Genomic DNA, 23,326 nt, shown 5'->3' on the forward strand with positions numbered 1-23,326 from the left:
GCGGATTCAAGCTCAAGATCATCTTTCGGAGCTTAGTTTATCGAATTCTTGGACCACTACTTCCAACCGGTTAGCATGAATATTTCTACAAGTTGTTTTGCTTTGCTTGTTACTAAATGATGCTTGTAGCCTCTTGTTATGTTATCCGATTGATGCATTTAGGACCTAAAGATCATAATCATGTATGTGTTGTTTGCTATGATTATCCGGTTAGATATTGGAGTTTGATTTAAATCGTTGCTAGTTGTAAGGATATGTTTCGGTTTATGTTGTTGGTATGTGTTGTATATGATGATGGTTATGAAATCCTTGTTCATGCTTGAACGGTTTGTTATCGGTTAGAAATGAGGATCTGGTTAGGGTGTCGAATGCATAATTTAGGATGGTTGATGATTGTGGTGATGAATATTGTTTGATTATTGTTCGTGTAAATGATGAACAGTTTGAAGATGGTTTGTATATTCAAAAATATGTGTGTTTGATCCATTTTAGACAAGGGTTAGACAAGAAAACATGTTTTAGTGGCATAGTACAATCTGATTTCATGAAATTGCAATTCTATTGGCCAGTACTGTTTGCAGGTTCTAGAAACTGATTCATGTGCACGTAATCACGGTTGCGAGTCGCAACCTTTGGTTGCTACTCGAGACCACATAAAGTCTTGTCGAGATCTCCCGGTTGCGAGTCGCAATCAACGCGTATCGAATCCAGTTGCGAGTCGTAACCACTGCTGCTGAGTCGGAACTGCTGGTTGCGAGTCGTAACCTCTGGTTGCGACTCGTAATCAAAACGTGACGGACCGAGACCTCGGTTGCGAGTCGCAACCTCGGTTGCGAGTCACTCTTGTCTCGACTGGACTGTTTTAGGGTTTTTGGGCCTTTGACTGTTGGGCTTACTGTTGACTGGACTGCATGTTGTCACTGCTGATTATATGTTAGGGCTGACCCAATGACCCAACTGTTCGTTTGTTCGCATGTTATACGTGTTTGCTATAAGTATTGCCATACGTGTTCGCTACGTGTTTACTTGTACCCGACTTGACCCATACTTGGTAACCATGCTAGGACGTGGTGACCAACATACTTGACCGGGTAAAATAATCTACCGAGCAACCCAAGGTGAGTTCACAACTTAAAAGCATGCGTCCCGGTGGTTTGGGACACAAGACTAAAACAACCTTATCCCCTTGTAAAGGGGATACCATTTACAATCCTTCCCTAGTTATTGGGAACAAACTTACTTTTCCTTCCCTTGTCATTGGGAAACCTTTTAGTTAATTACTGTTTATACGGAATGCAACCAACGGCACTAAACGCAACTCTATCACTCAAGTCCCTACTACATAATACCGATTAGTCGCCGGGGCCAGGCGAACGGGTTATTAGTTGATAGCGCTATTTAGGTTTTACCAGCCTCACACCGTGCCATGGTATGGGATCGGTCGTGAACTAATGTACTCAGGCATCCGTCAATGATGATAGAACATTGACATCGGGGCATCCTGCGGAAACGCAAACGGTTACCTAGTGTTCGGTATTGGGAAAAACAGTTTAGTCGCTACTTTTGGGGTAGCTCCCCATGGCATGTATAAACGGATAAATTAACTGGTGAAACGAGTTTTGGTAATTAAAACTGGACAACTAGTGAACTCACTCAGCATTATTGTTGACCCCCTTACTGCATGCTTTGCAGGTGGCCAGTGACTGGAGCAGCTGCTTGGGATGTGTAGTGGTCGTCTGCCCGTGTGTTGGGCATTTATCAGGCTTACCTTATGAACATTGTTTAAAACTGTTTATTTATGCTTCCGCTACTTATTACTGTTTGAACTTGAAAACTTAAACTCTGAACTTGATATTTGCTAATCTGATGGTTAGTAAGTATTACCTTTTGTTAATAACTTAATTATTCAGTATAATTGGTGGCTGGATCCTGGTCGGTCACGCCCTCAAAGCGGGTGTCATCCGCGGGTGGATTTTGGGGGTGTGACACTTTACACGGGTATATAGACAACTTTAATTTGAGATCTCGACAAACATTTTTTTGTGAAATATGATAATATAGCCTTCAGAGCCTCTGCCCTCTGACAACTCGTTTGAGATCTCAACAAACACTTTTTGTACTACATCAATACGTATCAGAGGACTTTCATCAACATGTAAGTTCGTCGATTATTCGACAATGAAGACTTAACCCTTGGTAATCCGTAGGTGAAAGTCCAGGAGAAACCGAGCACGGGAAAAGTACTCTATCAACAGATCACAAATCGAAATTACATATGGATCCCGATGGACATCTAGTTCTTCAATAGATCAATGAAACCTATTTCATCGAGGGCCAGTCACAAATCAATGATGGCGTCGCATGACGACGAAAATACCATCTGTATATTTTTTGTGAATATATATATATATATAGGGGTTGGTAAAGGTACAATTTGTGTTAACGTACAGTGCGTACGAGATTGAGTTTCAACATGCGATTTTTTTCTTCAACGTGCGATTTTTTTCTTCAACATGCGATTTTTTTATACAAACAACATGCGATTTTGAAGTTTATACACCATGTGACATTTTTTTATAACATGCGATTTGAGTTTATAACATGCGATCTTCAAATCTCGTACGCTCGTACGATAAGACATATTGTACATTACACTTTCACTATATATATATATATATATATATATATATATATATATATATAGGCTAGGAGTTGGCTACAAAGTCCAAATTTCCTAAAAAAGTGTAAAAAGTTATAAAACACCAAAATGTCAACCATAAAAGACACACAAAACTCACAAATAACAAAATGAAGATTACTAAAACATCGTATATGTGGGTTTTTTGTGTTTCGGATTATAAGGCTCTGATTATTGAATGACAAACATTATTGTGTTTTATGTTGATTAGCATGTTGTGTTTTATAATCATAGTTCTACGATTCTGTATTTGAAGTTTTTATAGATTATTATGGTTTGAATATGGTATTCTAGTAGTCTTCACTCTGTTATTTTTGGGTTTTAGATGTGTTTTATGGCTGAAATTAGAGTGTTTTATCACTTTTTACACTTTTTAGGAAATTTGGACTTTATATATACAAACATAAATTTATATACACACAAAAAAGCCACAAAAGGACTTCTAATACTTAAAGTCTAACATTTAGGTTTTAGTATCTGATCCAATTATCAACCCAATAAACATTAACATCCAAAGCAATAAGTGTCTGATATTTGCGTCGTTTCCACAATTCCACGCCAATAAACAACCATCATTGAAAAACATTAGGACGCTTTAGAGTGTAGGTATTCAATTTTGAGCTTATTTAGTTTGTTCAATATCAAGTTCATTTGGACTTAATCAAAATTCGAATTGAACTCAGTAATCAACATGAGCCATTATTAGAATTTTGAAGTAGCATTCGAGTTTAATTCGATTTAGTAATTGAATGTGAATCCAATTTCAAATTCGATGCAAATTCAGTCTTCGAATTTCAAATCGTATACGAGTTCAACTTCAAAATTATAAGATTCGAATAATTTAAATCGTTTAATTCGAAAGAAGTTATAATTGTAACGATACTCAATTTGTTTAACACCTCTTAAGAAAAGAAACCGGTAGAGTTTGTAAAGCTCTAGAAAAGTAATAAAAAATGGCACGTGTAGTAGAAAGAAGATAATGTTGGATATTTAGTGTAACCGGGTTGACTTGTTGACTAAAGTGAGTTGTAATACACATCAAGCAAATTAGAAGGTGCGAGAGTGCACGCTTGTTTGAGTTGTTACAATTCTAATTGTTTGGGAGGAGCCCTAATCAATGGGGTTCCAAAAGGGCAATACCCCCCTTGTCACATCACCATCACATAAGAATTTAAGTAATAACTAAACACTCAATAACTAAAACAAAGATTAAAAGAAAACCCATGTGATTGGTTGGAGAACACTTGGCCCCACATGCTAGACCACCTTTTCCCCGTTATCAAAATGTCGATGATAATGGCCAGGGGATGAATGGCGCCCCCATTAACAAGGTGTTGTGGAATAACAATGGAAATAGTGAGGAGGCAATAGTGATGTGGGATTGGGTGTCACTCCACAACACTTAGACCATGCGTAGTGGTAAGGGTGAATAATGCCCCCATCCTTGGGCGCTTTCTGCCATGTGGCAGTACAGTCAGCAAGGGTCATTATTTGGTGTTTTTCTAAAATAGGTGTAGTGGGGATGTGGGCATTATATTAAAAGGTGTAAAGAATTAAATAAAAATAAAAAAACCAACAAAAAAAGCTATTGGAGTAAAAAAAAAAAGGAAGATTAAATGTTATTGGCCAAACAAAATTGTTCAAAGCGTGATTCAAAATACGCCAGGGGGTTTTTTGTGAAAGAAAACGCCCAAACACGCCGGCGGGGGTGGGGGCGATGGCGTTTTTGGGCGTGTTTGGGGGAAAAGACGCCCACTACGGATGGTCTTAGCTTTATGAATTATTATTTAGGGAAAAGATCAAATAGGAAGTTAATTTTCGCTAGGAAGGATAGGAAGCCATAGGATTATGACATGTGGCAAATTTTAAAATAAAGAGAAAGGGTATTTTAGTCAATCCAACTCCTTCTTCTTCCTTTTTCAAAACCCAGTAACTTCAAAACCCACCATTTTCAAAACCCACCATCTTCAACTGTTTCTTCACTTTCTATCTCAATAATCACTACATTATAATCCGATTTTCATCACCAATCAATGATTTAAAACCCGATCAACGTGTTCTTCAGCTTTTTTTGAAGAAAATCCAGTTTAATTTCATAAAAAAATCTCGTTTTTTCCGGTGATTTTGGAGATAATCACTCGATTCGTCCGATTCGAGCGTTGATAAGTGTTTTTATCATTCAAATTTCGTCAATTGATGAAGAAATCGGCTTCGATCCATGTAAGAAATTCTTTAATTTCATTTTCACGATCTGAGTTTTTGATTTAGTCATTGCGTTTTACGATCTTTGCGGGGGTCCGGGGGCGGCAGCCCCTGGTAGCGGCGTCCCAGGGGCGACAGCCCCTGGCGGGGTCCAACGCTGGCTGGGGTTAAGCTCATTTCGAAGACAGTAATTCTAGACAATTCAGCCAGTTCACAGTGACAGACAATTTTATGTGTCCATTGCGTTTTAGAAATAAGAGAGTTTTATGTGGTTTCTGGCTATTGCGTTTTAGAAAAAAAACACATTTTTAAGTGTTTTTAGTTATTGCGTTTTAGGTAAAACACATTTTTAGGTGTTTTCAGTCCATTGCGTTTTAGAATGAGTCATCTTTAAGTGTTTTCTGGCCATTGCGTTTTACATATAAGATATTTCTTTGTGTTTTTGGTGCATTGCGTTTTAGGTAAAACACTTTTTTTATATGTTTTCAGTCCATTGCGTTTTAGAAAACAGACATTTTAAGTGTTTTCAGGCCATTGCGTTTTACAAATAAGACATTTCTTTGTGTTTTTGGTGCATTGCGTTTTAGGTAAAACACATTTTTATGTGTTTTCTGGCCATTGCGTTTTGCAAATAAGACATTTCTGTGTGTTTTCTGGCCATTGCGTTTTACAAATAAGTCATTTCTTTGTGTTTTTGGTGCATTGCGTTTTAGAAAAATGTCATTTTTTAGGTTTTTTTTTTTCATTGCGTTTTACGTAACTGGTGGTTTTTCTATTGCGTTTTACGCAACTGGGTTTTAAAATTTTTTTTTTTAAATATAGCAATAGTATACTCGTTTTAAAGATAAAAAAAACGCTCGTTTTTTTTGGTGCAATTTTTATAAAAAAATAATGTCGTATGAAAGAGTTATTAACGTTTAAAAAATGGGGGGGAATTGGAGGAGAGAGAAACTATTGGCTTGTATTGACTTAGAATGCCCTTGAACAAACTCACGCGCCTCTTTTCTTCCTTTCAATTTCCCTAATTTAATCTTAGCCCTTGATTAACTTAATGGATGGTCAAGATCACTTCCTAACCTTCCTAGCCAAATAAACTTCCTATTGTATCTCCACTCTTATTATTTATAACCGTAGTTGTATATGAGCTTATAGTTTAACAAATATAAATAAAAATAACACATAAAATCTAAAATTACATATCGGAATATAAAAAATTATCTATGAAAGATTCAACGGATCATCATATCTATATATAGGTGGCCATAGAATTCAGCGGCATTATTTTATTTTATTCTATTCCTAAGTTGTTAGGAAGGTACATAAATTTATTTCATTCTTAAGTTGTTACGAAGGTACCATAAATAGCGACTTCCGGTCTAGTTTGATGACTTTGATTTTTGTTGCAGAGCTTCCATCACCAAGCTTATCGAAAAGCGGCCAAGCTGCCGAACAAATTGATCATTTTTCCAAACAAGCTATCCAACAAGTGACGGGGATTTAGTTTTTTCTAGCTCGTTTTTATATTTATATAGAAGTTGTACCGTTCCCAAAAAAAAGCTCCTATAAAATCAGTATATTTTAAAGTTTGAATAGATGATCAAATCTTGTGGAATTTTTTACATATATTAAAAGGGTGTTGCTAAATGCATCCTTCTTTTTAGGCCATGGGGTATGGGGTTTGGGTTGGGGCGTGGGTTGGGGTAAAACGACCAAGCCACCACCCTGGGTGGGCTTGGGTTGGGGCGTGGCCCTTGGGGCTTGGCTTTCAAGCCGGGCGTGGGGCGGTATGACCAAGCTAGCTGGCTGAATCTCATTCGCTCACCCCGCCACGTCACGCGGCCTTTTCGAATTTTAAAATTCAAACGGTCCCCCATACTACCAAACCGCCACCCTGGTCTCCCAACAACCTCTATATATTGTAACCCCCAACTCACTGGTCCCCCCATCCCACGAACCCAACCCCACCGGCTACCCACTTCTCTCGAACCCGCTACCCCACTGCCCCCCCCCCATCCCACGAACCCAACCCCGCTATGGCATCCTGGACCCATGAAGAAGAAATTGCTCTCGTCACAAGCGTCGTTGACGCTATGAAGGGGCGGCCACCCGGCAAAACAAAATATTGGGTGGAAGCATTCGGAGCCTACCGACATAACGTCGGTAACGACCGCCACAACCTCAACGCGTGCCAACATAAATGGCGCGAGCTACGGCCCAAGCTCGAGCGTTTCAAGGCTTACTACGAAGCCGTTCCCGGTGGTGAGTTAAGCCACGAGGACCGGGTGGCGGTGGCTGTCACACCCCAACCAATGGCGGAAACATCGGGATGAGACGAAGTGTGAAGATTGCTAGAGACATCATAACGCTATTTGTGACAATATTTAGAAAATCCAAATTTCATTTCATTTCATAAATTCAAATAGTCAACATTACAAGAAATTCAAATACAACAAGTTTAACTAAACAACATGATAACATAACAAAATTTGATACAACATATTAAACCCTAACGTCTATATGTGTATCTAGGCATCAACGCTATTTCTTTTCTTAGCATCGTCCTCATCAACCTGTAACATGTTTAAAATAATTCAATGCAAAAGCAAAGGCGAGTATACAAGTTTGGTACATACATAGCATAAGATAAAAATGTGAACAATTCCTCATAGCAAGCATGCGATTCAAGATAAACATTAAATATGGCATGTGTATAACATATCAAACCAAGAAAACGCAACTTGCTCATGACATAACCAAAGTTTCAGTAGAGGCGGGTCGTTAATCCTATAGCTCTAAAATTGGCAAATGTTACAGTCTCCCCTACTTTAGGAGATTTCGTCCTCGAAATCTAAGATTAACGTATTTTCATAAAAATTTAGAACAATCCACATGCCATACTTAGTTAACAAGATTAACGTATCCCTGGCATGTGAATACACAGGTCAACCCATCGTGTATGTTAAGGTGTGGCTTCTTACGAAGTTAATGACAAGTTTATCACATAAAGTTTCACCCAAGTAACACGAATCCAGTATAACATATTAGCATGCACGTGAAATAAATTCCAAATTTTTTTTTGAAAAGGGACGTTCAATCATTTGAGAACGAAGAAAAGTTGGTAACTACCTCCGAGGTAAGGGAATCACCCCTAGCTCATTGGTGAAGTTGGAAAGTGAGCGGAGCTAATCATCAAGGTTAGGGAATCACCCCTATCTTGATGATAAGTTTCCATTTTTTTGGGAATATGAGTATTAACAAGCATCAAGATGTATCAAAGTATTCATATATAATGTATTATTTTGTGCATTGCATAAGAATATGTTCATGTGTAAGTTTTTGATAAGTAAACATGTTACACCCCAAAAGTGGTAAAAGTAAAAAGGGGGAAATACGAGTATACTCACAAAGTTTGCATATGTTTTCCGATTATCCAATTGTTGACGAGTTGATGAGGTTAGAAGGTTGAATGTGTAGGGTTAAAGTTCATGTATGCTTAGAGTCGAGATTCGGTATTTAAAAACAACATAAAAGTAAGATATGAGAATAGCATGTGGAAGTAATCATCTTCAACCCATAACACTTGTATGACACTTGGTAACCACAAGGGTTATGATAATATTTTCATGAGTTGAACACCCATAAGAATCACAACAAGGTTTAGGTCTTAGGTGATGTTCTACTACTTTAACATATAAACATGAGTTCAACATTAAAGGTTCGAATGAGTGTATATATATATCTAGGTTAAGTACTACATATTATTTAGTCCAATAATTCAAGTAGGAGGTAGAAGATTAGAATCTTCATTTAGGCACCTCGTGTTATCATAGATGTCATGTATGGGGTAGGAAGGACATGCTTCCATTTAGGAACCCCTTGAATGTTCACCACTTCACTTGGTGTAACAACAACCAAGGAGGGTCACGAACTAGGATTTGCACAATAACATAAACAACCTAACTATTGAGAAATCATCAAATCATGTGAGGATTGTATGTAGGACAACCCAAGTTGTTCCATAATCACTCATGTATCAAAGGCTATGTTTGACATGATTTGTGGGTTGAAACCCTAAACAAAACACCAAGTTTATGAGGTTTAATCCTCTGATTTTAAATGTCTCAACCTTGTTTTTAAGCTTAACCAACCATGGGATAAGTTGTAAGCATTAGGACATAGGTATGAGATGTGTTGAACACAAGTTACATAGGTTTAAACAAGTTTTTGATGAACATAAAAACAAACAGAAAGTTTATGGACGATTTCGGGGCATTTCCAGATCTGATTTCTCCAAGGAGAAGTCTAGGAATCGAACCCCATGATTATACAAGCAAGTAGGAAAACGAATCGAGTGAATCGGATAAGAATTGAGTGAGTTATGCTCATTTTCGTGAAGGGGTGTCAATCTACTCGAACCCTTGCTTTCAGCTACGGTTTGGTGGATGTTTTGTGAGTTTTTAGGGTTGCAAAAGTGGTAGGGAGGCTGGTTATAAGTGGTATTTATAGGGGGAAGGATTAGGGTTTCAATGGGTTGGGCTTTGGAAGTGTTTAGAAGGGGTTACACCTTGAAACTAGCCCACAAAACCCAACTATATGGGGCTGAATTTTGTTGAATTGGGGCTGCCATATTTCTTCATTTTTTTATTTTTTTAAAAAATTATAATGAGTAATTTTGTTAATTAAGTTGTGTAATAATGTGCAACAATGTTTCCCCTAACTTGTAACAAGGTGAAATATGAAATAAAACATGATTTAACTAGGTAAAAAGTGTAATGTACAAGTTTTATTTACGAAGCAAGTTCCGTATTTTACAACGATTACGATGAAAGAATGGTTATAAGAACACAAGATTTCCAAAGATAGAATTTCACGTAAGGTTTCTAAATGTAGGAAGTTTGAAAACGCAGGGCGTTACAGTCTCCCCTCCTTTAGGAAATTTCGGCCCGAAATTTATTCAAGAGGAAGGCTTGAAAGAGTTTTTGGCATAAAGGTGATCATTAAGAATTGAAACTTGGGAAGTTTGAAAGTTTTGAAAAGTACCAAATTTTGGAGAACGTCAAGGTAGATTTGCAAGGGGAAGTTTTTAAGGATAGTATAAAAAATCATACTTTCGTAAATCCTGTTTATTGAGAGGAACGAAAAGGTTTGTTACTTTAAATAAAGCAATAGAGGTATACTAAGTATAGTTTCACAAGAATCAAGAATAGGGAGGCTATTTTATAGGTAACGAGGTAAGTTAGGACTCAAATGTTTAAACAAGCTGGATTGCGAACGAGTTTTGTATAAAATAATACGAGTATAGAATGAACGAATGGCTCTTAAAGAGTACAAGTATGTGAATAGCATAAGTGTTGGATAGATGAACATAGTGTGTTAAGGATGAAGTCTCGTCATGAATAATCGGATATAATGCGTTTGTGAGTTGCGTGAAGTTGTATTAGGTCCAAAAGGTCTGCAACACACTGAATTTCTCATGGCACGTTTTACGAAAGTTTGGTAACATGGTGAAAACACTTATATATAGGAAGTACCAGCGGCGTATCCACCATGTTTTAACCACATTACGTCCGTTTCGTTACTCGGGGTCATGTTACGTTCCGTGTCTTACCATACACAGTAGTACACTCTATGGTTCTCATACGCCTATCACTATAATCCCGTGTGCACCCGCGATTATACTGATCGTCGCATGATCCACATAGCTTGTACTAGTTATGTATGAATCAAGGTATACATGAATTTGAAAATAAGAATGTGTACGTAGAAGAATGTCGTATGTAAGCATGTTTATGTTTAAGCATGTATGGGACCCACGTAAGCGAATCCCTCGGATTACGCTCGCGTATAGGTACGAATGTACGAATCATGAGTAAGGATGAAAGTATGAGCATAAGTTCAACTATGAATACGCATGTATGTATGAGCATAAACATAAAACGTGTAAGTTGTATGTGTACAAGTAGAAGCGTAAAACGTATAAGTAGTATGTGTATGAGTACAAGCATAAAACGTATGAACATAGGTGTAGGTATGAAAAATAAATATTGCGTATATGGTGTACGTTGAGACATTGCGGAGAAAAAAAAAGTTAAGTATGTAGATACGAACGATATAAATGATGTTATCGCGAGATATCGTCTAAAATGTGTATGATGATGTGCATGTATAGTTGTTTAAACAAAACGTTGAGTTTGTCGAATCAAAATTAGATTGAGCTTGGTTTGAAAGGTAGAATATAGTTTGTATATGTAAAGGAACATAAAGTACTCATTGGTCATGCTTAACGTATTTTGTAATGATTGAAATGCTACTTTTGTTTAAAAAAAAAAGTTCACGTATGTTGAAAATTGTCGGTCCCCATGAAGTCTTCTAGCCCACGTGTTTTGAAATTTGGATGACGAGTTAAGCGTTGTAGAGAAGGTTTTTTTTTTTTTATAACGGGTTTGTTTCATTTGCATCAAAACATGAAAATTTTGGACTTTGAAAGTTCTTGTGAAAACGTCGACCCTTAGAAAAGAAATTTAGTAAAAGAACTTAGTGATTGTTTAAAAATAATTTTAACAAAGGATTTATTGATGTTGGAAAGAGTATTTGGTAAACGGTCATATAACATCTATGAGGTCTTATAAGTAATTGAGAAAGGTTAGTTTAATTTCGATTAAGAGTGGAAGTCTCTAGTATGATGATATAATGTGAACGTGTTTCAGTTAATAAATCAGATGTGAAGTTCAAGGGCAAGAGATTCATTAGACCGATTAAATTGATAGGTAGCATTTCGTAAGGTTTGGAAATTCGTGTAGTAAAACGGTAAAGACATGATTAAGAATCTCGTGTATATGATTTGAGTGAAAATGGATGGTAGAATAAGAAGTACGTTTGATAAACAATGTATTTTGAAATCGGTATAAGTAGGTATTTTGAATAATGATAAATGATTTAGGTATAAAACATGATCGGGTTTGCATAATAAAATATTTTGAAAGATAAGTTTTGGGTAACGGTCACCTAAGTAAGGGAATCACCCCTAACTCGTTGGTGAAGTCGTTTTAAGGGAAGAGGGGTGGAGTCAATCGTCAAGGTAAGGAAGTCACTCCAATCTCGATGATACATCTCCACTAGTTGTTAAAAGGAATATGAATTTAAATTATATGAAAATCATGCGTATATAAGTGTATCGAAAAGGTTCGATATGTTGTGCGTGTGAAAAGAGAAATCAAAGGTAAACTCGAGGTTGAAAGATTGCATCGTATAAAATGAACAATAGAAACACATGTTTGACCAAAGTTTGGAGTGTTCCAAAACGGAACTTTGACTAACCAAAGTGGTCGAAAAGTCTTTTGAATTTGAGGAGCATGTTTTGGCCTAATAGGTAAAATACTCTCGCCGACAAGTCGGTTAACGGTATTTACCCTTCCGGTTACTACATGTCCCAAATCAATCGAAATTTCGAGACTTGGCGGGATTTATGAAAAAATCAAGGAGTGGAACTAGTCGACAAGGTGCGGGTTTCACCCCTATCTTGACGATTTCGTATCCTAAGTGTGGTTGGTACTCGTCGGGTCAAAATTTAAATTTCGACATGTTGACGAGGGTCCACTAGAATTTGAAATTTGAGATTTGCCATTTAGATGTGGATTTCACTCCTAGCTCAATGGCGATATCTCGTGTAAAAAGAAGAATAGATAGATTGAGAGTCGTTCACTAAATTGTGGGTTTCACGCCTATTTTGGTGAATTCGTCTCATTTGTACAATATGAGTGTTGTCGGATTTAGAATAATCAAGTAAAATGCATGAGGGAAGTGTGTGTTGAAGGAAATACACAAGCAAGTATAAACACATAAGAAAGCATATCAAGAATGGTACTTAAATAATGAAATGATAAAACAAGTGTTAACACATAATAGAACAAGCTTTAATGCGTACGAATAACATGTCAAATATTACACATGAGTAACATACACGTTTAAAAGAGCATAAATAAGTAACAAATAAGGTATCATGTAGTAGTCCAAGCAAAGCATACGAATAAGGCTCTAAAACTATAGACTAGGTGAAAGCATTCCTACTTTTCCTAATTCCCTATAGTTATGGCTCTGATACCAATCTGTCACACCCCAACCAATGGCGGAAACATCGGGATGAGACGAAGTGTGAAGATTGCTAGAGACATCATAACGCTATTTGTGACAATATTTAGAAAATCCAAATTTCATTTCATTTCATAAATTCAAATAGTCAACATTACAAGAAATTCAAATACAACAAGTTTAACTAAACAACATGATAACATAACAAAATTTGATACAACATATTAAACCCTAACGTCTATATGTGTATCTAGGCATCAACGCTATTTCTTTTCTTAGCATCGTCCTCATCAACCTGTAACATGTTTAAAATAATTCAATGCAAAAGCAAAGGCGAGTATACAAGTTTGGTACATACATAGCATAAGATAAAAATGTGAACAATTCCTCATAGCAAGCATGCGATTCAAGATAAACATTAAATATGGCATGTGTATAACATATCAAACCAAGAAAACGCAACTTGCTCATGACATAACCAAAGTTTCAGTAGAGGCGGGTCGTTAATCCTATAGCTCTAAAATTGGCAAATGTTACAGTGGCGAACATAGAGTTTCGAGGCAAGGAAAAAAAGGCGTTAGACAAGATCGGCCTCTTTGAAATTTATTTAACGCTCTAGGTTTGTTATTTTGTAATTTTTAGAAATTATGTAATTTTTAGGATTATGTAATTTTTAAAATTTTAATGAAGTTGTAGGTTTTTTTTATAAATGTTGTGTGATTTTTTATAAATTTTTTGTATTTTTTTTTAAATATTTTGCCACGCGGTGCACCAAACCCAAGCCCAACTCACGCCCCGCCATACCCCGCGGACACGTAACCAGGCGGTGGGGGGGCTCCCTTTACATATGTCAGCAAATGCCCCAACCCAAGCCCAACCCCCGCCCCACCATACCCCACGGTCTTACATTTTGTACCTCTCTTCCATAAAAAGGATATTTTAAAACTTTTTAAATTCCACCTTTTAAAAATTTATTTCTCACACTTTTTACGCTAAGTATCACAACCAGTATTCTCTTTTTTTCTAAATTTATACACCCAAAATTTGCCATAGGCTGGGTTTTGATTGAGTCTGCACGATGACAATATGGATTATGAAGCAAGGCATACATGATTATAATATTGTAATATTAATTTTATTAAAAAGTTAACAAGAACAAGATCTTTTAGTGTACGTTTGTGTTCACCTTTATTGGAACATATTGAATTTTCAATTACATTGTAAAAGAAAATGATACACCTACATACTAATAATATCCATTTTGAGGCAATAAAGATATGCAAATTAGATCAAATAAGCATGAACCACTGATCAACAATTCCAGAAAAAAAAACATTGCTAAAGCAAACAATATACAAGGTATACATGTGTTTCAATCAGGTTAAACAAAACACTAGCTAAAAGAATATAGTTTATATCATTTATAAATGTCACTTGCAAATAATTGATTTTCAATCTCTACTAGCCTATACATCAAGAACTTATAGCTAAGGCAAGATCTTTGCCTTATATTGTTGAATTGCTCAAGAGGCATCACATCCAAAATACAACACAAGCGAACACGGTTGTAAATCAAGCAGCACATGCTCTAACCTACATTGTTCATGAAAATGAGTCCAACAAGGGCATTGTTAAGTTGGTTTTTGTGCTTGCTTTGAAGTTGCTTTTCAAGTTGTATCTTCAAACATTTTCATTTTCAGGATGGAAGGTGCTATTCCATTTCTTGTACAATTATTGAAACCCATGATGATGAGATGGTGTTGAAAGCCACAATAAAGCTATTGCGTACACTTGCTTCTGATAGGTATGAAATTAAACTGAGGTTTGATGCTTGTATTGGTTAGCTAGCGAAATTTTTACTTAATTTAGTGTTGGTTTTTGTGTTTGCTTTGGAGTTGTGTTTCAAGTGGTATCTTCGAACATTTTCATTTTCAGGATGGAAGTGTTATTCCATTTATTGTTCAATTATTGAAACGCATGATGATGAGATGGTGTTGAAAGCCACAATAAAGCTCTTGCGTACACTTGCTTCTGACAATTATGAAATTAAACTGAGGTTTGATGCTTGTATTGGTTAGCTAGCAAATTTTTTTACTTAACTTAGTGTTTAATTCACTCCCAAATAATCTACATATAGTTTATTATCAAGCTTTACCGAACCTTGTTCTACTACTCTGGTCTGAAAACTATTACATATGCCATCAAGTTATGAGTCAGCCATTTTTTTAAAAGCAAATAGTGTTCTTAAATTGAGGTTTGATGCTTGTATTGGTTAGCTAGCAAATTTTTTTTACTTGATTTAGTGTTTAATTCACTCCCAAATAATCTACATATAGTTTATTATCAAGCTTTATCGAACCTTGTTCTACTGCTCTGGTCTGAAAACTATTCTATATTCCATCGAGTTGTGAGTCAGCCATTTTTTAAAAGCAAATCGTGTTCATACTTTTTCCGTAATAAGGTATTTGATTATGGTTTATGGAGTGGGAGTTGGCTACAAAGCCTAAGTTTCCTACAAAGTGTAGGAAGCAATAGGGAGGTGACATGTAGCATGGAGGGTTTTTAATAAAAAGGTCATTTTTGTAATTTGACATTTATTTTATTTTTTATTTTTCATCAACTAACTGCTGAGAAGATTATGGAAACTGTATTTCTCCATGATTTTCTGAATTGTGGTTACGAACTGTATATACACGTAATTATCAATCAAAATTACATACGTTTTACACAATCTTCATCATTTTGTTCCTCGCAATCATATTACGTGAGAAAAAGTGATAGCTTCAAACGCAATTGTTGACTGCGGAGACGGTAAATACAATTCTTTTCTGTGTTTGTCATTATCAATTGTGTGTAGCGATCTTTAATGTTTTTGCTGGAAATCACCAGCATGTTCTTTGTGATGTGTTTTACCAGTTAGGATGTTAAAATCAATGTGTTATGGCTCCCATCATATAAATGATGTTTGTATAGTGTAACTTAGTATTTTTTTAGATTCTTTTTGTTGTGTCACAACTTATCATATTGTGTTTTAGTTTAATGTTTATTAGTTAACATGTTTTAGCATGTAGGTGTTACAATTTTGTTTTGTGATGTTTGTGTTTTAGAATGATCAGAATGGTTATCACGATCAGCATGATCAGCTATCATAAAATGCAAGTGAACCGAACCGATATCAACGTACCATATCAATATGTGTTTTTTGTTTTCGATCGATATAGTGCTTTCTCTTTCAATTACTGTATCGAGTGCAGGTACAGTAACGAACCAAATTGATACCGACTTAATCCCCGCCGCGAAGCGCGGGGGAATATCACTAGTTACATATTATTTTTCAAACTTTAATATAAAACTATGTTTTTTATCTTTTTCTTTTAATCCACGAAACTACTAAAACTGAACCGCTTTACTGTGAACACTGGTTCTGATTGTTTTATTTTCAAAATTGTCGTTAGTAACTTGAACCTAAATTTTTTTCAAAACCAGGCAGTGAACATCCCTGCTTTCTAGCACCCCAATTCTAAATCTATACCAACATAATAATCACACTCATCACATTACCAACTTGTGGTTAACATAGAAAAACAATCCTTTCTACACTTTACAGCGAAACTGCACGAAAGTTTCCTTTTATGAGAATAATCATTTCCATGAAATATGCAGCCAAACTGACCAATCCAGTCAGTTTAGAAGCAAGCATTAATGTTACAAAAAGGCCGATCATCACAGAAACTGTCTAAGTTTAAAAGACAAGCATCTTTCTTGAGTAAACTGCCATTTTGGTCCCTGTCGTTTGGGCACTTTTGCCATTTTAGTCCAAATCTCAAACTTTTTAAATCTGGGTCCCTATGGTTTCACTTTTGTTGTCATTTAATTCCAAAAGTGAAATCATACCAAATCTCTCAAATTAAACCCTTAAATTTTGTCCTTTTCCACAGGGGTAATTTTGTCATTTTAAGCATTTATATATATATAAATAAAAAAAAGATTATAACAAAATCCCAAACACCCCTAATTATCTCTGCACTTTCTCTCTCTAAACACCCTCTTTCTCTCTCTTCTCTCTCTCTCTCGAACACCACCGCCCCCATGAACACCATCACCACCACCTCTAAACACCCTCTGTCTCTCTCTCTCTCTCTCTTCTCTCTCTATCACACACAAAAACAGAACAATTAACAACACACAACAGAATAATATAAGTAAATCTCTTCAGTTCAGGTCTCCAAAAAACTTTCATCACGGTTAACATCAGAAGAATGAAAGTTATTAATTTTGAATCATCATAAGAGATATTAGAGAAAATAGAAAACAATGTGAAAACGAAAATGTAGACGATAAACCTGAAGAACTGGATGGAGATTTGAAAGCTCGAGATTGTTAGAACAATGGAAGGATATGATTTGGGGGAAAACGTGACGAGGGTTTTATAAGCAAAAACATTAAGAATGACCGGCGACTGTGCTCCGATCTGTTTTCCGGTAACTTTTCCAATCTGTTCTTGATCCTCCTCGCTTCCGATCTCCTTTTCTACATTTGTTCTTCCGATATGTTCATATTTCAGATCAATTTCCCTAAATTTTCTCTTTCAGATTTGTTCCAATTTCAGATCTATTCTTTGTTTCTGATCTAACTGATTTTCTACCACCTCTTTACACCTCCCACCGGAACTGGTCTAGTGGTGGTGGTGGGGTAGCCGGTGACTGGTCTGGATTGATCGGCCATTGAGTGAAATAGTTGTTGTTAATGATGAGGTGGTGATTGGTGGTTGTTTGGGGAAGATCCGGTTTGTGAAAGGTAGGGTTTGTAGTTTGGGAGGGTTTGGGTTAGAACTTTTAAGAAGATGATGGTCTGCCATGTGTTTTAGATATTAATATGTTATAATAAAATCAAATGACCAAAATGCCCCTGAACAAAAGGACAAAACAATCAGCTTTTAACAGTCAAAATAGGGGGTTTTGGATTTTGGACTAAAATAGCAATAAAAGTGAAACCACAGGGACCCAGATTTAAAAAGTTTGAGATTTGGACTAAAATGGCAAAAGTGCCCAAACCACAGGGACCAAAATGGCAGTTTACTCATCTTTCTTTGCATAATCATGGCCCAAAGTTCAGCCCTGCAGTCGAACACAGGCAGGATTGTAGCCATTGGTGCCTTCCCGGGGTTCCTGATGCATGGAAGGAGATTCTTTATGTGCTAGGCAGGTGCTTCTGCAAGGACTACTACATCCAGAGTTCATTCACGTGTGATATGATGGTGAATGGGTGGTGGACATAGCTTATATAATATGCTTTTTGATGATAGTGCCAGCAAGTCTTTGCATTGCAGTATGGAGATGGTTTACCAGGCAAGCAACTGTATATTAGGGTGCATTTGATTTGCCAATGTTTTGGCCCACAGAAAGCTAGAAGCTTCATATATACATTTAATCAAAGATCATAATTTAAAACTCTTCATATATACATTTGATTAGCCAATGTTTTAACTTCAATGTTCTATATGTTTCCAGCCTCCATATATAGTATACAATGTGTCTGAAGCGATGGGGCCACCTCGGATGTAAATCACCCCTTCTATGGCGCCTCATCCCCGAGGGTTTTCCTCACTGTCATCTGCCAATGTTGTAAAACAAGGTCTTGAAGGCAGAACACTCCACAGTTCGCTACAAGATAGGCTACCAAGACGATTTTCTTCTACTCCGCCTAATTACCCGGAATCAATCAAACACGGTCAACCTCGGTCAAAATCAGATCTAGTTGGTCAACTCGGGCCGAGTTTGACTTAAAAGACAAATAAAACATAATTCTTATATCTATTATATTAAAGAATGAATATCAATTTTTGAAATACTTTATTATCTGAACATGTATTTTTTTATTTATATTGATATTCATGTATTTTGTTATAAGTATTGATAAATTTATGATATTTAACATATATGGTTTTCCCAAAACTAATTTCTTTATAATTTGACATATCCGACTCTCTGTTTAGGCCGAGTACTCTCAAGTCTCAACTCCTCAGTCGACTAACCTAGGAGCGCCTAGTAACTTCTGCAACCATGCGCTGCATTGGTTGCCTAACACCTCACGCATCAAACCAAGAAATAAAGTAATTTAAAAGGTTATATAAATCTGATACACTTTTAACAATCATCTACTCTTTTAACCAGCTCAACCCATTTGAGTTGTACTTGAATCAAATGAAGATGACGATGTGCACCAAACATCAAGATAATGAAAACAATAGTTGGTTAAGAAAAAACTGTAAAAGTTGTTTCTTTTCCCTCGAATCGTTTACAAGAAATTGGTTAATCAATGTACCAACTGCCAAAACAGAAAACACAGACTAGATTCTAGAACGAGACGGTGTCGAGCATTGTACCAAGCGTCTGAATGATGTTGGATGACATGAGATTCGAGACATGCTCTTCAAGATGTTTCTTCGCATCCTGCCGTCCCACATTCGCAATAGCTAACTTCTCTGAAGATAGTTTGTCCTCTTCCTGAACCGCTTTGTTATATTTGATGGCTAGAGTCAGCATCTCCTGCAAAAAATAGACAACTCGATTAAGGTTGTTCTTATCTCTAACGGGTCATATGGGTGGGTAGGTTAAACGGATCGTTTATTTAATAATATGATATTATTGACAGATCTAACTATTCATAAATACTTTTTTAATAAAAGAAGAAAAAGGGGTTTCAGGTCCATCCAACCCGTACTGGAATTTTGTTTGGAGCCAATACCCAACCTGCTCATTTGCCAACTATGCCAAAAACATTGATTGGCAATAGGGGTAGGTTTTTCTAACCAAAGCCCGAAAACCGACCCGAATAAAACTAACCCAAACCCGATTGTGATGTTACCCGATTAACCCGAACCCAAACAAGATGGAACTGAAACCCAAAAGTAGTATTCGGGTCAGTAATTGGGTTAAAAAATGTTAATCGGGTTAACCCGAATTTACATAAAAACAAATGTCAATTATATTTTTACACATAATCAGCAGAAAAGTCGAGATTTACTCCCATATGTTGTGTTTCGTTGTTTTGCTGGTTGTTGAGCGAGTAAAAAGGTTCAGTTCGGTTGATACAAGTTGACGTTTTCTTTTTAGTTTATACTATGGGTTGTTACGGTTTGGTTTTGTGCTTATTTTTATTTATTTATTTATTTATTTATTTATTTTTTGACTTTTTTTAGTTAATTTTAGTGTTTAATGCAGGGTTTTGACTAAATATCGGGAGTATTTTTATTTGACATTTTGTGTTTCTTATTTAATAAACTTCAATTTAAGTTATATTGTAAAGTATGCATTGCAACTTGTATTTAGAAACCCGTATACCAATTAACCCAACCCGAATAAACCCAAAACCGTTCAAATTATCATACCTGGACAGTCTGCTCATTGGTTTTTGAATGGGCATCAAACCGTTCAAGTTTCAATCCATCAGTCCACTTCTTCTTGTGGAGATTCAATAGCATCTTCTCTTCAAGTTCGTTCTTCCTGTAATTAATAGCTATTGAATAGTAGTGTCTGTTTAGCCCATGGATCAGTGCCTGCAAAACCAAGATGAAAAACGATCACTACATCATCCTCATTTTGCCAAATATTTGAGATATGTTAAGGGCTCACTTGAATTGACGGTTTATTGAGATGACCAAGATTGGAAGTTGTTTGTCGTGGTTCTTGGCCGAGCATCATGGTTTGAGGGTTAATAAGACGGAAGGCGTCTATCACGACCTTCCCTTTGACACTCTGGATCGGATCCACCACCACTGCAACCGCTCTTTGATTCAGAGCTTCAAAACTCTGCAATTCGGTTAATTCAATGGCAAATTGGAAATAACAAGAAGAGTGAAATGTCATTTTAGTCCCTGAGATTTGGCCAGTTTTGTGACTTTCATCCAAAGGTTTGTTTTCCGCATCTGGATCCAAAAGGTTTGAAATCTTGCCATTTCATCCAGCTCGTTAACTCCATCCATTTTTCTCTGTTAAGTCAGGGGTATTTATGTCTTTTTTTAACTTAAAGGGCAATTCGGTATTTTTACATAAAGTGAAAAAGACGAATTGCCCTTTAAATTAAGAAAAGGACAGGCATACCCCTAACTTAACAGAGAAAAAATGGATGGAGTTAACGAGCCGGATGAAAATGGCAAGATTTCAAACCTTTTGGATCCAGGTGTGAAAAAAACAAACCTTTGGACGAAAAGTCGCAAAACTGGCTTAAACCTCAGGGACAGAAATGGCATTTTCCTCTACCAAGAAAGTTACATTTTTGAACTTCCTACAGGAAAGTTACATTGTGTAGTAGCATGTTCAAATTAGCATGCCACGATCTTATCAGTGAATGAACATGTGCAGAGCATGTGAATGATAGATAACGTAGTAAATTACAGAAACTCAATGCAGAACCTGTTGCGTGTTGATGTCAACTCCGGATAACCAACAACCGAATCCAGGATGAGAATGGTACCAGCCAACCACCATCTCTGGTCTGTGGCAACAAAAACAAAATACTAGTCAACTACACGACACGATTATTATTGACCAAAACAAAAACCAGTAGAAACAAAGTTGCAATGTACAGCTAATGCATTCCCATAGACCGTTAACAACTCGCTTGACCTCATTATTAAATTATTACATGCCCATTGTCCGTTCAGAAACATTCATGAGCATTTCTACAAATGCACGAATGTCTAATAATCGATAACACGGTTAATCCAAAGTTATCAATCGCATTAAAGGTTCAACTTATACACCCATGATATCAAATATTGCTAAAATTTATAATTTAGATTTGCACAAATCAAAATACACTCCATAAACTTAAATTAAGGGTCAGGATAGTGGTACATCTCTAATGGATCTTTTGACACCCTGATAAGTATACGTAATACTTGTCTTATAAGTATATACAACTTGTATATCCTTTTTTACATGAACTATACCACTCACATACAAATATACGAGTCGTATATCCTTTTTCTACTTGAACCATACAATTCGTATACAGATATACGAGTCGTATATAGACACGAGACACGTCACCCAACAAAGCATATACAACTCACATATAAGACTCGTATACGCATATCCGAATATAAAAACTGGCTAATAATCCACAGTAAAAGAATCTGCAACATGATAAGTCAGAGTATACAATCTATGGCTGTCACATACATGACACCAAATAAAAGTTCTAAATTTCTAACAAACAGCTGCAACACAAACAATCAAACAAAGTAAAAAAAGAATTAATAATAATAATAATAATAATAATAATAATAATAATAATAATAATAATAATAATAAAACATAAAACTACCTTCCAGTTTGTTTAAGCATATCAAGCATATTAGTCTGAAAAACATGATCCACAGCCTCAACACTAACACCAGTACCACTCTGCGGCATAGCGAAAACATCGACCACCCGAACCGTATACTCATCAACAAATTCCCCAAGCATCAATCCCATAACTTCCATAGGCACTCCAGCTCTGCCTACGTCACAATACCATTAATTAAAACCTAACTTTGATCAATCAATAACACCACTAATCACCAAACTATACAAACATATAACAAAAAGAAACAATTTAACAATATGAAACCCTAGAAACTGGTAATTAGTTGTTTACCATGTTTAAGCATCTTGAGAAGGGCTAGAGAAGAGATGTAGACTTGCTCAGAGGTGTCGAGAGTCGGAGAGTCCGGTGGCGGGTGGCCTAACGCGCCGCCGGCCCCGGCGAACATCCGCTGTAACCGTTCCATCCCTGACATTAGTTGATGATCAAAGAGAATGGAGTTTTCTTTGGTAACAAGACAAGATCTGTTGCAAACTGTGTTGATGTGCAAGGCGTTGTTTAAATATGTCACTTTTTTTTTTGAAAAAATAAAATTAGATTTTATTTCATTCCAATCATCAGGGCAAATTACATAAGGATAGCGGGTAGACGAGCACAAACTGCGCCGCCATCCCTTTCTGAATAGAAAACCCTAATCTACTAAAAACAAAGTCTCGCCCCTGAGGGGTCGAAAAGTTGCTGTGGACCACACGCTGAACTCTAGACAAGAACCGAACTGCCTCTGGCGCCAAAGAGCCGAACGTATCAAACGCCAAGGGGACAAAGGCATGCTGATTATCCTCACAAGCTTTCGCGTGCTTTTCCACCTTATTTGGCTCTACTTTCAGTACTGCTTGCTCCGTCACAAACCCATTTTCCCGGAACCCGGCTAGTGGGGATACACCTGTGAGATCGACACAAGCATGTTTCCCGCCCTCCCAACCAAAAACTAGCACGTCAGCTGGGCGTAGGGTGGATCTCCCCTCC

At 36.6% G+C, this 23,326-nt stretch overlaps 1 protein-coding gene and 1 non-coding gene across 2 annotated transcripts; both read right to left on the reverse strand.

Annotated features, from left to right (window-relative positions):
• Positions 1-17,194: 17,194 nt before the first annotated feature.
• Positions 17,195-17,282, reverse strand: LOC118488734. Its single transcript, XR_004885273.1, has one exon. It is a non-coding gene; the product is annotated as a small nucleolar RNA Z159/U59 (small nucleolar RNA).
• A 1,924-nt stretch (positions 17,283-19,206) lies between these two features.
• Positions 19,207-22,838, reverse strand: LOC110915415 (26S proteasome non-ATPase regulatory subunit 14 homolog). Its single transcript, XM_022160114.2, has 6 exons — positions 22,634-22,838; positions 22,319-22,496; positions 21,403-21,484; positions 20,623-20,799; positions 20,379-20,546; positions 19,207-19,536 (listed from the first exon to the last, which is right to left on the reverse strand). The coding sequence occupies exons 1-6, from the start codon at positions 22,773-22,775 to the stop codon at positions 19,345-19,347; spliced, it is 939 nt and encodes a 312-aa protein (XP_022015806.1). The 5' UTR covers positions 22,776-22,838; the 3' UTR covers positions 19,207-19,344.
• Positions 22,839-23,326: the final 488 nt, after the last annotated feature.

Source organism: Helianthus annuus, chromosome 16 (assembly GCF_002127325.2).
Source record: "Helianthus annuus cultivar XRQ/B chromosome 16, HanXRQr2.0-SUNRISE, whole genome shotgun sequence".
Taxonomy (NCBI): Eukaryota; Viridiplantae; Streptophyta; class Magnoliopsida; order Asterales; family Asteraceae; genus Helianthus; species Helianthus annuus.